Raw genomic sequence first — 12656 nt, forward strand, 5'->3', positions numbered from 1 at the left:
AATTCTGACCTGGGAAGGATTGTTGTTAACTTGAAGTGGAAATTAACTTCAAGTTAGGGTGGAAGATCTAGATGTAGCTTTCCAAGGACTCTGGGTTATATTTCTGAGAAAGGTTTGATTATTACCAGTGTAGAGGTGGGGGAAGTGGACAGGAGGGAAAAAAAAAAAAAAAAGCATGTATGTTTGTTTTTTTTTTAAGTAGTGGTGTCTTGATAAGCATGTGATAAATGCAGTCCAGTGGATGTCTTAGGACATTTGCCCATTAAACTGTCTCTTTGAAAATAAATTACATGCCTACAGCATTGCTACTCCTTGTTTATGTTTAGCTTTCTTAGTCACTTCCTTTATGTTTACCTTCTAGCTAAAAGTACCTGTGTTACTTCCATGGTGGTAGTGCTGTGTTAAATATTTCTGTATATTTGTAGTGTAACACACATACCCTCTTAGCAAATTGGAAGAATTGCCCACTTTCCCCTTTCAGGTTATTTGCGAGCTGCATAGTGTATATATTGTTATACTTGGAAAAAAATGTGGTGGTGAAAGAAACTAACTATCGTGTTACTTAATAGGTTGCTGTTCTTGTCAGACAACAAATGGGGAATTACCCTGTGCTAACGAGAGTAAAGCTGTGCCAAATGCTGTTGAAAGCAAGGTTCCTTCCATTGAAACAGGTAAAACAGTAGTGTATCCTTGTTTTAGTATTACAGACTGGAAGAGGTTGCCCAGAGAAGTTGTGAATGCCCCAGGAATGGGGCTTTGAGCAACCTAGTCTAGTGAGAGGTGTCCCAGCCCGTGGCAGGAGGGTTGGAACTAGATGATCTTTAAGGTCCCTTCCAATCCAAACCATTCTGTGATTGGTACTCTTCCACAACGTTTGCGTGTGTTACACTCACAGTGAAACTATCTGCTCTCTCAACTGTTGTTAAGGACTGCAGTTCTCTCATCTCTACCTAGTTAACTTATATTTCATATTAAATTCAAGTGTTGGTATGTTTGTTGTGATGTTTGTTCTATTCTGTTTGATATTCACTGGGAATTTTTCATTGTTCAAGATGAACAGTTTTGTATGCATTTGGTTGTTTTTTGTTTTTTGGGGGGTGATAGTTTGGTTTTTGGGGTGTTGTTTTTAAACTTCTGTGCTACTTCAGTCCTACTTTGCCTCAATTTTAGCAGTTTTTGATTTAAGCGTACTTTTTACATACTCATATTCACATCTCATTCCCCCTCCCAAAAAAAAAAAAGTCCATTAAATTCTTTATTATAATCATGCACAGGTTTTGAATAAGAAACTTGAGATCTAGAGAAGCAAGTACTACAGACTAGATCAAATGTCCATGCTGCTGTATTATCCATGTCTAGGGGAGAGACGTGGAGAAAATTGACGAAGGGGGCCTTAGGAATCACTGAAATAGAAAAATGGATCAAAGTTGTCTGTTCAGCACCTGCTAGAAAATTGCATGCTCAGCCTGTTCTCATCATACATCACTTTCAACATTGAAAGTTGTCTGCAGGGCAACCTTTGCTTTTTTTTTCCTTATTATTTTTTTCCATCCTTAACAAGGGAGTTCTTATCCATATGTGTTTTGGTTTTTTTTGCATGCAGCATAACCTTCAAAAAATCTAAATATTTCATGCTGAAACATACTTAGCTTTATCTCCTTTCACCATATGTAGCTTTCTACATATTGCCAGCTGTTATTCTGTGATGTGATTCAGACAAGCATTGTAAGAATGTCTTCCAGTGACAGGGAAAGCGAGTTTAATTTTCTTATCCTGAAGGATAAGAAATCATGTCTTATGATTGAGTGGGATTTTCTTCTGCCTACTGAGTGAACACTTCAAAACTGTAAATCACTAAAAGCAAATTGTAATGGATACACTTGTGTAACTTGCTGCAATAATTACTAATCCTTCTGCTATCTCATTGAACTATGACAGGTATCTGGCCCAAATTCTTAGTTATGTCCTTGCCAGGAGGTTTTTCACTGCCATCTAGAGGATGATGCTCAGAATTCCTGAGAACTCTGTAGCTATCTCAAGATATAGTGACACTGAGATACAGAGTAAAAACATCACAGCTGACAGTATACCTAAAATATTTATTCCAGAAATTAATTCTAGGTTTCAAAACTGTCCTGAGAAATTGTTATTTTTTTGTTATCTCTAGTAGTAATTTCTACATTTTAACCACAGTTTATATTTACATTAAAGCTTAGAAGGAAGAGATCTGTTGTAAAAAGTTTCTTCATTTTATGAGCACGTGTAAACTGTTCTATTTGGGAATAGATGTCTGAACTGGTTGTTGTCAAAGCTAATATTAACTTTGTGTGCAGGACTTCAATACAGATACTTATAACATAGTTTAACGTAGTAAGTTACATTAATAAGTTTTCTCCCGGATTTAGAGATACTTTGTAAGTTAAAAGTCTAATGAAAATTTATGGTTTGTTTTTCAGCTGATCAGTGTGTGAGTCATTGCAGTACTCGAACCTGTGTACTGGCTCAGGAAGAACAGCTTCTACAGACTGGAGACAAACAGTTGGCGAGACACGTGCTGCTGTGTTTACTTCTTGTTGTTGGCTTGTTTGCTGTAAATACTTTTTATCTCCCTGTTGTTTGAAGTAGAATGATTTTTAGGAAAGCCATGTAGACAGTCTAGTAGAAAATCTTCCAATTCCTTATTTTTGTGGTAATATATTTAATAAGGAGGCTTTATTTCAGTGCCTTGTTTTAAGGAGTATATGATAAGATTAATTTTTCCATGCTACACAATAAATTAAAGGCAAGTTGAGGCTAACGGTGTTAGTGAGCAAGCCTCACTGGAGAACCCTAAAGGTACAAGGAAAAAAAAATTGAATCATATTGTTGGATAATTAATTCTTTACCACCACCTCTCTTCCCATTTTGCTCAAGAGCTAGTCTTTTTCCCTAGATATTAATTAAAACTATAAAATGAATTCTATTTCTGAAGGAGACTGTACAAAAATTTTTCCATTTGATTTTGCTAGAATTTGGAAATTGTACTTCTTTGAGGTGTTTTTAGTAATGAAGATAATGTAAGACATTATTTGAAATGGAAGAGTGCTGTTCTGTTGCTTTTAGTGATTTGGGGATAAGGTAACCAAGTTGGTAATGTGTATTAAGTGGGGAGAAAAAAAAAAGTTTTCCCTCTCGAACTTCCTGTATCAAATATTCCATTGCAATATATTTTACACCTTCTATGTAAAAGAGGTGTCCCAAATTCCCAAATTTTGGCCTCTATTTTAGTTGTATCTGAATGAATACTTACATACTATGAAATAATACTAATTCATTAACCTTTACACCCAAAGGGGTTAAATTTTTTTTTTTTTTCCTTTTATCAAGCATCTAAAATAGCTGAAGTGGTATGTGCTTCAGCTTAACACAATCTTAACTATGTAGAAAATATTTAGAAAGTACTGGACTCGGCTCAACAGGCCTAAAGACAAATATTGCAAATCTGTCTGGGCTAATATTGTCTGTGTTAGCTTGAATACCTAAGTATGCTTAAACCAAGTTCCTTATGTAAACATGTGAAGAGGCAGGACCTCTACACTGGTATGTTTTCCATTATTTTCTTTAAAAACATATGAGCTCTTTTTATTCTTTCATCTATTAAGCCTAACTAAAATGATGTTCTAAGGTGTTTATTCCCTCTTTTTATCTGAATTATTTGTTGAATAAAGGTAGTGAATATTGTAAGAATCTATTACCATGTAAAGACTAAGAAAGTACTTCTGATTTTATTTTTTTTTAACAGGCTTGGTGGTTTTATTGTTTGATTGTTGTTTTTTGTTCTCTTAACAGAATCTTTCCAGTTGTTTATGGTGGCTGTTCAACCAAGAGCCTGGAAGGCTATATGTGGAATTGCAGTTCTTTTGTGCTGTGTTTAATTTTGGTCAGGTAGTTATCAACGTTAATTCTGAAAATTACTTTGATAAGCATTGCAACTCATGCTATTACAAGCACTGTAAGATGAAGTCCTCAAGTAATGCTGAAGACAGCAGTTCTTCATGTTGTTTAGCCTTTTTTTCTGAGCTTTTTCATTTCCTTTGATAGCTTTCTTATCATAATGAAATTGTTTCATGTGCATGCGCACTTTCAAATGTACAAATAGCAACGCAGTGCCAAATGCCCATGGAGACTGAGGAGGATTTTAGCCTTATTTGTACCAAAAAGTTTCACCAGCTTCTGTAGAATTGCACCAGTATAACTGAATACGTGCAAGATAGCTACGTGGATACTTTACCTATAAGGCTTTAAGTGATTATCTCTTCGGTTTCATTAACTAATACCTGTCAATTAGATGTATAAATGTTCCAGCTGAACATAGTCTATTTCACATGCAAACTGACACAAGTTAGCTTTGTTATTTATGAAGGTGAAAGCAAGGCAGTATTAATACACTTACCAGAGTAATGTTTTGTAGATCAGTGGACAGGTGTGCCTCTGAGAAGCAGTGCAGTATCAAGTAACGATATACTAGCTTTTATACAAAAGCAGTATAGAAAAATGAATTAACAGGAGAGCATTCTACCATGTAAATTGTAATCAGTTAAGTCATTTCTCTGCTAATGTCAAGGAAAGTCAGATTTAAATAACTGGCTATGTAAGGATACTGACATTTTGTTTATCAGATGGCATGTCACAGCATTAGGTTTACTGAACTGTTTCTTTGACAGAGTGTTATATGTTAATCCGTCTTTTTAAGGACCAAATGAAAAATCAAAGCAGAAACAAAATGAATTTTAAATAGTGTCTAGGGAAGAGAGATACCTTTCACTTGTGTTTTGGTAATGAGTTTTTAACATTTTCTTTCAGTTATTTAGAAACCAAACGTTTTTGCTTTATCTTTTTTTTTTTTTGCATTTTTCCTCTAGGGTTTCATTTCCTTTGGTATTTTTGGCTTAGATAAGCATTTAATCATTCTGCCATTCAAGCGAAGGTAAGTAGAAAATTTACATTTATGCCTATAAACTTAATTATTAACACTAATCATTTTTAAGGGGCTGTGAGTGTTTAGTGCCATAGCATTCAATTTCCTATTTGTTTTATTTTTCAAATTTCTTTTTGTTCCCAGTTGTGGTGAGTTAATTGCAGTTCACCATTATTCACCAGATTTTACTGCTGCCCTAATGACACTCGCACAGACAAAAATCTCACTGTCTCCCTATAGACAAAATCCTTGTCTAATGATGGTGAAGCATGTGATTAGGAGACTGAGGTGATGGATCTTCAGAAATAATTTCAACTGATAAATAACTTAGATGTGAGCACTGAAACAGATTCTGTCATCACTGTTTTAAAGTCCTGTTAGCTCATACAGGTTCTTTGTGCAAATGGAGATTTTCATTGGTACCTCACTGTAGAGGAGTACAAAGCAATATTTATCTTACAGCTCTCTGGGTGCAGTGTGAATCCAGCAGCTAAAGCTGGCTCCCAACTACTCTCTGTCTGTCCTTCTACCTGAGTCCAGCATAAAACCTTTCAGTGTTCAAAAGGCGCATGAGTATATGCTGGTGAAGGGCCTGGAACATAAGTCCTATGAGGAGCAGCTGAGGGAACTGAGGTTGTTTAGTCTGGAGGAGGCTCAGGGGAGATCGTATTGCTCTCTACAGCTACCTGAAAAGGAATTGTGGCGAGCTGGGGGTTGGCCTCTTCTCGCAGATAACCAGCAATAGGACTAGAGGAAATGGCCTCCAGCTGTGCCAGGGGAGGCTTAGGTTGGAAATTAGAAGACCTTTCTTCTTTGCAGTTTCCTTAAAAATGCCTTTGTTTGACGTTTTTTTGGTCCTTCCCCTCCCCCCCTCCCCCACTGCAGACTTGAATTTCTCTTGGGAGGTAGAGAAGCAGCAGAGCATACAGATCCCACTCTACCCGAGGAAATCAGGATGACCTGTCAACAGTTTGTTCGTTATCATAGAGATCACTGTGTCAAAAGCATTGTCAAAGGCAGAAGGTAAGGTTTTCATCCTGCACATATAACTGTTATGAAAGGTTATATCTCACCTTTTGGAAATAATGAAATGCAATATAGTCATTCTTTGGGTGATGTGTCTGTTGTGGAATATTTACTGAAATGTTGAGGTGAGGATTAAGAATTTAGTAATATTTAGAAAAATATTTCTAGTCTAAAACAGAAACATAGAGGTACAAATTACCATGTTATCCCATCTAGGTTTTATAGTATCAAAAGTTTTGTAACATATCATGAAGACTTGGCCCCAGTTCTTTCATTTACTAGGAGCTTAGGAGACAAAATCTTTCTGAAGAAGTGCATATGACAATGCCTGTAATAGTGTGTATGTCCATGAATTTTTGTCAAACTTCAGATGCTTCATTTGTTTTGTTTTGTGATTAAGAAGGTGTTGGTATTTATGTTAGAGAGTTTACTAATAGAAATTGCAAGAGGCAAAACCATTGTAATAAAGGCCACTCACTATGTGACATAATGTTTTTAGAACACTTACGTCTTTGAATTCATACAATTTGTTTTGTTCATGCCTCTCATGAGACCTGATTCTCAATTTATGAGATCGCCAAAGCTTGCAGACACAAATTATGATACCTGAATTGAAGACTATGTATTCAGGTATTTGGAGGTAGATGAGAAGTGCCAACAGAAAAAGCCGGAACAAGAAAAAGATTCTGTCTGCCTTTGTATGTTTACTGTATGAAATGGGAAGAATTGTTTGAACAAGACACTTTCATTTTTCATGCTATGGGAACTTTCAAGTAGGACTAGTTTTGGGGGGGAAGTTCTTTAAATGGTCAGATAAACTCAGACCACAGTCCAGAACTACTTTTTGGCAGCACTGGCTATTTTGGATCATGATTTCATTCAGTCTCCCCAGAAATCAGTAATGTTCCGTAAGAAATAAATTCAGGGAACCTCGCTAATTTAGGAAAAAATGAACTATGGCAGTTCAAAGACTTGTCAAACAAAAAAGAAGTATCAGAAAATGTTTTAGAATAGGACAGGTTTTATAGCTGTGTTTCCTGTGCTTCTGCTGTTTTTGTAGTTTCTTGGGCTTTAGGCTGTTCGTTTGGTTGTTTTTAGTGCTGTTTGTTTGTTTAATTATATATCATCTGAGAATACATCAAAATCTGACATTCATTGCTTTCTTGTTATAATATTATGTTTGTGCAGAACTAGCTTCATGTCTTATTTCTCCTTGTGGTTTAAAACAAAGTATTTATTATATTCATCTAACTTGATTCTATCCTCTTCAATTTAAATATGCTGTAACTGAGACCTTGCAATCATGGATTTTTATTTTCGTTTTTATTTCTCTGCTAAGATATTAACACATGCTCTATGTTACTGCTGCTTTTATCTTAGGAAAAAAAAAAAACAGAAAAACACATTTTTTCTCTATTTTTTTAACTTGTATATTTATTAATCATCTTCAAAAACCCTGTGCTTGGTTTCCATAGAGCAGATGTCAGATAAGCAGAAACATTCATTGCTGCAGGTAAATTTCTGAATGGTATTTTTACTGCAGCTAGCTAGATGCTAATGGAATTGCTTCATAAATATGTAAAAGAAAGTTAGTTTAGTCCTCTTCTAAACGTTTCATTTATTCTTAGTACTGCCTGTTGTAATAAATATTTAACCAGATATGCAAGTTAAATGGCTTTTGTTTATAATATATGTAAGTAGTTAATGTCTGCTTAAAGCTGTAGAGAAATTATAAAACAGCATTAAAGTTCAGATTGAGGTCCTGCTGCTGCAGGCACTCAGCACTCAAATCATATTTAGTTGCAGAAATGGTCATGCTAATGAGTACATGGGAAGTAAGTATCCAATAAATAGACTCGCATTGTGTGTGTTTGTAGGAAAGCTGCTGCTTGTGTTCATTGAAGTTTATTTGCAGAGACCTAAAATAACAGTACGTAAATTTTGCTTCTCATTGAATTGTCTGTAGGAAAAGGTAGTGAACGTTGGCATGTCCCTAAAATGCAAAACTTGCAAATTCTCTGCTAACATGCTCTTAACTATCATGATGTCTTTCCTTGTTTCCTGCTATTTTTCCTTGCCTTTTCCATCGTGCAGTGGTGATACCAGATTTACAGAACATGTGGGTGAATCATTCCTTTGACATACAGGTGTGGTGCAAAGATCTCCACTGGCATCTTCTTTGGCTGTGACCTGGTGAACTGGCTCATCCAAGTTGGCCTTGCCTCTGACCGTGGTGAAGCTGTGATGTATGGAGACAGACTGATGAAAGGAGGTGTCATCCAGCACATTACGAATGAATTTGAATTTCGGGATGAATATTTGTATTACCGCTTTATTCCTAAGAGATCAACTACAGCTGAGAGCCAATGACCTGAGCATGTAGACAGAGGACGGGCAGGTGGGGGTAAACGTGACCATCTCCTCTGCATTTGCCACCGCACTTGGAAGTGTCCCTTTCTCAGGGCTTCTAGGGAGTTGTGTCACGCTCTCTTGCGAAGTTACAAAATGTGGTTCTACTTGTGTCTATTCTGAAGAAAATAGTAGCAAGTGATACTCTCAGTGAGTGTTTGAACCAGAATGCAGCTAGAATAAAACAAGGTACTCTGGATTTAGAGCATTTTCTCCATTTTCAGCAAAACAAACAGTAAAATTATGTGTGTCACTGATGTTTTTATACCTGCACTGTAACAGCAGCTTTAGTGACTGGTTCCACAATCAGGGGGAAAAAAAAACAAAACACGTGAATGAGAGGAATATTTTATGTTGCCATTTGTTTTCAGTATTTCAGTGTGATTTAAGGTCAGGCTTCCCACTGACTTCACAGAAATAGGATTTTTTTTCTGTCATACCCCAGTTTTTACTACTGTATACTCTTGTCTAACACCAGATTTTTTTTTCTGGCTGTTTTTTACCTTGGATGAGGCAGTTTGTTTCTCCCTTAAAGATAAAGTCCTCCACTCATGATAGTAGAATTGTTGTGAAGATGATTACGATGTAAGAGGATTAACGCTGAGGAAATAGTGGGGGGAAAAAAGGTTTTGCACAAAAATACCATGAAAACTTATATATAAAAATAAATAATAATAATAACCATCACTTCACATACTAGGAAGCAATATAATGGATTTTATATATCTAAACAATTGGTTCTGAAGTTTTGCCTTTTGGCAGTACTAACAGCTTTGTCAAGATTTGAGTTTTACCTTCTGAAATAAGCCTTTCCATTTTAATTCAGAAGTGCAAGCCTCAAAGAAAGAAGTTATGGAAGCCCTGGATACCTGTGCAAGTTACAACCAAAAATTGTATCAAATTACAAAACTTCTAAATGACATGCAATGACTTCTAAATCTATTCTATAAACAGTTGTAACAGAACATCAAAGCTGGGCTTTAGAAAAACTAAAGACCTTTAAAATGTTGTTATTGGGGTATGTAACAAAGTTTCCTAGTAAGTCTCCGTATCCCTCTGTGACATCAGTGTCATTCAGTGTTCTGTGCACTGAAAGCACAATCTGAGAATCCCTACATCCGCCAGCATACTTTTGAAAAAGTTGAAGACAAACCATAGTATCTGACAGCCATTACGCTGCCCTTCTAAATTGTAAGAATGGCATTTGTTTGTCTTTGTAAAATATTACCTAATGAAGGGAAAGAACACAGGTATTTGGGGGAAAAAATTGCTTATCTGGAACAGTCAAGCATTTGAACAACTCTTCTCATCCTTCTTTTTTAAAAAAGTGTTGTTTTTTTTTAAATACATAGATTTTATTACAACTACTTATGCGTCTACTTTGTATTAAGAATTAAAACTGATTTTAGCAGCATAAACTGCTGTTCAGGAAACAGTCATTTTATGGTAGCTATGACTCCATGCAAGACTTATATTGGAAAAATAATTCTTTTTACTGTCAGTCTTATTGCACATCTGCAGTCTGCACTGAAACATAGCTACGTATGTATACTATACAAGCTGACACTTTAATGTTTTCCAACAACAAAATAATTGATATTTGTATCAGGCTGCGGCCACAAAGAAAATGATAGCTTATTTCCATTACAATTGCTGAAGACAGCTACATCAGATATTTTGGAATAATTAAATATACGTGGCTTAAGAGTAGAAGCTGTGAGTATGTCTGGCTTCTAAATACTGTAACTTATCAATAAATCTATTATTTGATTTCAGAGTTCTGAGTTTTGGTGTGATACAAGAAGTGGGAGGGTTACATGTGTGTGTCAAGTTTTATAAGAAATATGTCTGAGAAGTTTGTTAAAGTTGCTCTTGGATTTCAAATTTTGCTATATCTTAAATCCATTCTTGATGCTTTTTTAAGTATGTAGAGGATTTGTTAATGGATGCCCACCAGTTATCTTCTAACAGCCTGCCTGCTACTTATACCAGCAAGGAGCTAATTCAGATCTTCAGGAATGTTTTGCATTAACCTCTCCTTACCAAATATTTATTTTTGAAGATCCTTCAGCTGTTGAAAAAGTTGTTCTTAGTTCAGTTTTATGCTCCAAAACAGAGTCATTGTTCTCGCGCTCATCTCTTTTGTCATTTTCATCGCTAAAGTCCTTGCCCTGGCCTCCCTTTTTATAATGGCTCTAATATTCCCTACATTTGATCACAACGTACCTGTCTTAAGTAAGAAACGGTTCAAAACATCTGCTTAGAGAAAGCTCCCTTTCAAAAATCCAATGTAGAGAACATCTTTTATTAACAACTGGCAAAAAATATGGTGAGATTAACTGTTACAACACTGCTGATATCATACCTGTTAGTCTTATGAGCATTTATGATAGTTAATGAATAGACTAAAGAATCTATCAATCAAATATGGAACAAACTAATCTATTCCTAAATCACTGGGTACTTTTGGAAACTAAGAATAGACTTTGAATAACATTAGAAAGTTATCTGACTCGTATCTGACAACTAAGGAGCACCAGTAAGCTTTGAAATAGTTGATAATCCCGTGTATGTTGATACTTTATTTACTGATGTGTGAATTTTTGGTGGTTAGAAGTAGCTTTGCTTTAAAGATGTGGCCAGTGGTGCAATAAGTTCTTCTATTTTGAAGGTTGATTAGTTTGGGATAAATAGCGGTTAACTTGAAAGCTCTAATTCTGTGAAAACATTCACTGAACAAGAGAGTAAGTCCAGGGGGATCTCCAATGAAACATAGGATCTTTTTTTCTAGCATTAATTTCAAAATATTTACAATAATGGACAGGGGTAGATATTAAACACAAAATTTTTAGGTAGCAGGTTTTTGTTTTTTTCTTAAATAATGATCCTTCATAAAGCTCTAGATATAAATAAATAAATAATAATTTAGATGAAATACGTGCAAAGTTTGCCCTCTAGAGGACATTCTGATTGTTGTTGTTTTTTTTTTTAAATGGATGGTTGTGGGAGGGAGGTATAGCTTCTCATCCTGGTCTCATCCTTGTTTTGTGTTTTGCACTGCATGTGTTCTAGGAGGATGAAATCCCAGGAAGAAAGGTACCAAAATATACTGTACTCTGTCATCCATGCCTTGATCTATCTGAAAACACATTGTTTTTACTGTGTGTCCTGTAGACGAATAAATGAAAGACAACACCAAAACCAGAGGAATAGCTGGACTATGTCTACCTATATTAGAGCTTGACCATTATGCCTAACCTGGTGGCCTGGTTAATTGACGCCCTGTAATTAGATGGCCAAAAAGTTCACTTAAAGGCCTGTACCACAACCTTCACTACTTCCATTCTTCTATAACTTTACTTTATTTGCAGCGTCACATAAAATTGTCTGTCTCGTTCTGCTACACTGCCTGTAAACTTGACTTGTACCTTGGTTTCCAGCACCGTTTTACCTGGCATTTATTGCTTCTCTGAAGTTATCAAGGAGCTATTGTGGAAGAACTGATGATACAAAACAGGACACTGATGCAAAGAATTGTCAAATACAGACATCCAAAGAAAACAGGTAAATACAGCAAACTTTTATTAAATATACCATCCAGTTCACAAACATCCATCATACCAGTGATTTTTCTAACAAATTTTGTTGGCAACACAAGCACAGAAGGTTCACAATTGACTTGCGCTTACTTTCATAGGTCTTACTTGCTGCTGCCACTTGGTACATATACGATCTCTAGAATTAGGAAGTTCAAGAACTTTTGCCGACCCAATAGGTTTTTGGTGTGGATCCAAATACTTTCATTGTTAGATCAAGTACAAATTTTATCAGTCTCTTCATCTTACTCATTCTGCAGCATTCAGCAAACTTCATTTTAAGTGTATTTCTTCTATTTGCCTAATTTTTTTCCAGTGGGAATATAGAATGGCTTGCAAAATGAGAAAACTGTCTACGTGTAGCCCCATCTTTTGCATCTGAGATGAGATGACTCTAGAATCTTGACAAAATATAAAGCATTCATCAAAGAATGGTCTTTCTGTGGTCGGGGGGGGGGGGGTATGTTGTATCTTGTCACATATTACCACTGCAGCCTCAATGCTCCACTTCATGTTACATGTTCTCTCCTGAAGGGTTGCAGAAGTGCTGTTTTTTTCATCCAGTTACACTTTTTATCCTGCTTGATCGCATAGTCAAGTCAGAATCTTACTTCTTTGTTTGCTGTGTTTGTCCCTTGCCATGGATAATAAAGTAGTGACACATCTTG

At 35.8% G+C, this 12656-nt stretch overlaps 1 protein-coding gene across 9 annotated transcripts in view; it reads left to right on the top strand.

Moving 5' to 3' along the window:
* Nucleotides 1-12656, top strand: part of GPR155 (G protein-coupled receptor 155) — a 42452-nt gene that overhangs the window by 28190 nt on the left and 1606 nt on the right. For 3 of the 9 annotated variants that reach the window (XM_035567705.2, XM_035567695.2, XM_035567670.2), the window contains exons 11-16: nt 570-671; nt 2457-2590; nt 3829-3924; nt 4902-4966; nt 5843-5980; nt 8131-10159. In XM_035567705.2, coding sequence (XP_035423598.1) covers nt 570-671; nt 2457-2590; nt 3829-3924; nt 4902-4966; nt 5843-5980; nt 8131-8353 — 758 coding nt within the window. In that variant the 3' untranslated portion in view covers nt 8354-10159. Of the gene's footprint in view, nt 1-569; nt 672-2456; nt 2591-3828; nt 3925-4901; nt 4967-5842; nt 5981-7458; nt 7497-8077; nt 11796-11832; nt 11964-12656 lie in introns of those variants that run through there. The other 6 variants (XR_004781872.2, XR_007708525.1, XR_004781873.2 and 3 more) reach the window with 6 other exon arrangements.

This window comes from Cygnus atratus, chromosome 6 (assembly GCF_013377495.2).
Source record: "Cygnus atratus isolate AKBS03 ecotype Queensland, Australia chromosome 6, CAtr_DNAZoo_HiC_assembly, whole genome shotgun sequence".
Classification (NCBI taxonomy): Eukaryota; Metazoa; Chordata; class Aves; order Anseriformes; family Anatidae; genus Cygnus; species Cygnus atratus.